Source organism: Triticum dicoccoides, chromosome 6B (genome assembly GCF_002162155.2).
Source record: "Triticum dicoccoides isolate Atlit2015 ecotype Zavitan chromosome 6B, WEW_v2.0, whole genome shotgun sequence".
NCBI lineage: Eukaryota > Viridiplantae > Streptophyta > Magnoliopsida > Poales > Poaceae > Triticum > Triticum dicoccoides.
Window position 1 is genome coordinate 14,902,396 of NC_041391.1, and position 3,854 is coordinate 14,906,249.

At 52.4% G+C, this 3,854-nt stretch overlaps 1 protein-coding gene across 1 annotated transcript; it reads right to left on the minus strand.

Annotated features, from left to right (window-relative positions):
- Positions 1 to 326: 326 nt before the first annotated feature.
- Positions 327 to 1,693, minus strand: LOC119320553. The gene has a single exon (XM_037594609.1). It carries the CDS (start codon positions 1,691 to 1,693, stop codon positions 527 to 529), a length of 1,167 nt encoding a protein of 388 aa, XP_037450506.1. The 3' UTR covers positions 327 to 526.
- Between the last annotated feature and the right edge of the window lie 2,161 nt (positions 1,694 to 3,854).

Sequence of the window (3,854 nt, forward strand, 5' to 3'; positions counted from 1 at the left end):
CCTGCCAAGGAATGCGACAATGCACAGGGTGTGCCTGAACATCCCAAAGTCATGGGGCACACTTATGCCATCGGTGCAAGCCAAACATCACCCAGAATGCATTAAAAATATAAAATAGAGATTTTAATACAATGTAGAATGACCTGTTCTCATTTACTTAGTTCCAAGTGTTAGATAGCATGGCACGGCATGATGATGAACAAGTTCACAACAAAGGCATGGTTTCTTCTCTACAACTTCCTCCGTCCCATAATGTAAGATGTTATTACAATCAATATATGAGTACATTGGTTGTAACAACATCTTGTATTATAGGACGGAGGGAGTAAATGATAACTTTAGCATATCAGGATTCAAATTATCAGTTTCATCAAGAGTTAGCAAAGACCATACCAGCATCTAACAGAGCGGATAACCAACATCAACTTAGGCAAAGTACACTGAAACAGGAATTACCAGCTTTCAACAAAATGAAAACTTTGTTGCACCGTACACAGTTTACCAATTCTCATAGCCCATTCTTGGTTCATGTAAATCTGAATCTAGCCGGCACTTCCCCTTTGCAAGCAGCCGCGTAGTCCTCAGCGAGGTGTGGTGCGGCTTCCTTGTGAGGGCATATGAACTTTTCCGTGAAAACCTTCTCAGTCCTAATCAGTGATGTATAGTAGCTCCGCCCGTGCTCTAGCAATCCATTTTCCTTGAGAAATTTCACAACATAGTAGCGGGGCCTGAGCCGGCCCTCCAGGCTGTAAGTGAGCATAACGGGGTGATGAGCAATGTAGGCCGGCTCCAACCCCACCTCAGAGATAAGGAACTCTGACATACGCTGCAGCACATCATGTGACCTTGTCAGCAACACCGGAGCCTTGGACACCGCAATGCCAACCTCGGTATCTGACCACCTAAGTGTCTTCTTCAAGTAGTCCAGTTTGGCAGTGATCTTGTGCTGGCTGAAGTATGAGACGGCGTGCAGCGCTTGCCTGAACATTCCAGAGCCACGAGGCACACCTATATCTTCGGCGCGCGCAATCATCGTCACGACACGCCCTGGTTTGGCACAAAGTATCCTCGGTACACGGATGAAGAGCTTGGCAATATCACAAGCACCTAGCCCGCACTCTGCTAGGAGCTTGACATTGGGCTTGACAACCCTCTCTAGGTCGGAGCAGAGGAAGCCGGAGCCGTGTTTGAGGGGCCGGAGCAAGTTGTCGATGGAGCCGAAGAGCGGCAGGTAGTACTCTAGCTTGGAGACGACGGATCTGCGGCGGAAACTGTCCGGGGCAAGCGAGATGAGGCGCGCAGTCTCAGCATTTGAGAGGCCGAGGCCGGTCAGCCCAGCGACGACGGGGTCCAGAGTTCTCTCCACGCCGGCGCAGAGGAAGAGCGGGTCCCTGGCGACGAGGGCGGCCACGTCGGCGCCGGAGAGGCCGAGGCCGGCGAGGAAGGCGAGCACGGCATCGGGCTTGGAGGGGGACCTGAGGTGGGAGAGCTTGGCGGAGGCCTTGAGTGCCTGGGCTCGGGTCAGGCCGCAGGTGCCGACGAGGTAGTCCTCCACGGCGAAGCTAGGGTTCGGGGAAATGGCGGGCGTGGCGGCGGAGAGGAGGCGGTGGAGAGAGAGGAGTGGAGAGGTGGAAGGATCTGGTGCCGCGGAGAGGAGATGGGAGAGGATGCGCTGCCGGAGGAGGAGGAGCATGACGCCGGGACGGCGGGCGGCGGCGGCGGCGGCGGCGGCAGCGGTGGGGAATTCCAGTGGCGTTGGGTGCGGCGTGAGTCTCCTCTGATGTGATGGTGTGACTTGGCTGAGCTACTAAAGTAATCATCCAATCTCTGCCATCCAACTAACATCCAACGGCCACCAGAATGTGTGGGGATAATAACTTGGCTGAATAATTATCTCACAACAAAATTCTTCTTCTCTTTTTCTTAAAAAAAAATCTCCAGGTCAGAAAAAGTTATTCTTATCTTTTTGTGAAAACTGATATGCAGAGTGAAAGTCTTTTATTGTATTGTAAAATGTTGAGATGCAACAGTAGCAATTTTCACGCAATGTGTGGGGATTGCTACAACAATAAGGAGGTTCGTATTTGACCATTGTTTTCGTTATTTTTATCAATCCGCACGTGTGCTAGCAAAGTATAGTTATTATTATGAAAATCCAATACGCAACCGCTTCCTCCCTAAAGAAATTAGACTTCCTTTGCCTCCCGTCGGCGTCGGCGTTGGTCCGTCTCGTCTTCGGACTCCGGTGGCCTTAGGGCCATGGAGACATGGTGGATCTCGGCTTTTTGCCAGTGAAAGGGTTTGTTTTTTTAGATGTTTCTTTGAGTTATGTTAAGATTTGTGTCTTGCTCATGTAGGCGCGACGCGCGGCGGCTCCCTGAAGATGGAATAAGGTTCTCCTTGTCTAGCCCCCGCCCCGGTGATGCCTCTAGCATCACCGATGGACATGTGAAGATGTGTCTCCGGCAGCTCTATTTTTGGTGGATATCGTAGTGGGCGCACGTTAGATGCCAAATGATGGCTAAAGAGAGGGATAGGCTCGAGGGCACGGTAGGATCCAGAGGCGAGGTCAACATGAGCGAGCGAGGGACGCAAGACATACTCAGGTTCGGGGCTCTCCGAAGAGATAATACCCCTAGTCCTACCGAGTGTGGTTTATGTGTAAAGGGTACAAGCTTGCTCCTAGAGCTGTCTTGAGGAGGGAGGAAGACAGGCCAAAGCATAGGATGCTCCTTCTTCTTGTATGTGTGTGTATTCTACTTATGATTGCCTCGCCCCCGTGCATGGAGGCCTCCTGGGGGGTTTATAAATCAACCCCCCAGGGTTACAATGGTAAAGTTACATGGGCGAGGGGCTGGGATGTCAGCGTCTCGGAAGCCGGTGCTGGGGCCCGCCGGGTGCCAGGATTCGCCGGGTTCTCCGGGCATGGGCCCCGTGCGCCAGGGGGCACTTTTCCCATCTTGCCATGCGTCACCGAGTGGTCGAGCCGGCTTGACTACAGTGGCGCGTCGCCTGGTCATTGTCGGCTTGCGTCAACATGATGGATGATGCACTTTAGCCACGCCGGCTCTGGTCAACGGGGTAGGTGGGTCACTGTTGCCACGCTCCTGCCGGTCAACGCCCCAGGGTGGGTAGGAGCGGGTCGAGTCCGTATCACCGCGGAACAAATGCAGCATCCGGATCTGATCTATCTACTCGGCAATTCATCCGGTGACTTCAGGTCGCCAAAGAAGCCCCAAGAAGCATCAAACATTTCCGATGAGATCCATGGAGCTATTCTGAGAAGCAAGCACTAGCTCCCAGTACGACTTCACAAAAAGCAATCGAAGATAAGATCGAAGAAAATGAAACACACGTGGTGGTCATTATAGCGGTTTCTTCGGATCCTAGAAAACGTCCAAAAAAATAGGCTATGGAACTACCGATCAAAGGCAAAAAGACAATAAGTAGATACATAAGATCGAGTCTCTTAAAAAAATCAGACAACGGGCCACTGTAGCCACGCTCATCCCTTCATGGGGACTTGTTCCATCGTACGCCTTGGATGGGACAGGAGTTGGCCCGCGGCCGGGCTGAGGGACGCACTGTGGTCGCGCTTACTTGTTGAAGAAGTCTTGACTTGCTGGGTCCCACCGGCATGCTCTAGCGAGTCTGGCCGGGTTGCGGGACCCGACCAAGGGCCAGACGGATTGAGGGGCATTGCTAGCCCCGATGTTTTTGAAAAGGATCCGGGTTCAGTTGCCTGCCCGGGGTCCATCCCCACGATAGTGGATTTGCTTGAATCTGGTCGTCGTTCATCTACATTCTTGTGTTTTCAGGTTGGATCATTCCGGTCTACACTACTCTTCATCGGC

Bases quoted from the DNA above. Each gene is read 5' to 3' on its own strand.
- LOC119320553 (XM_037594609.1), bottom strand. From the start codon at position 1,693: ATGCTCCTCCTCCTCCGGCAGCGCATCCTCTCCCATCTCCTCTCCGCG.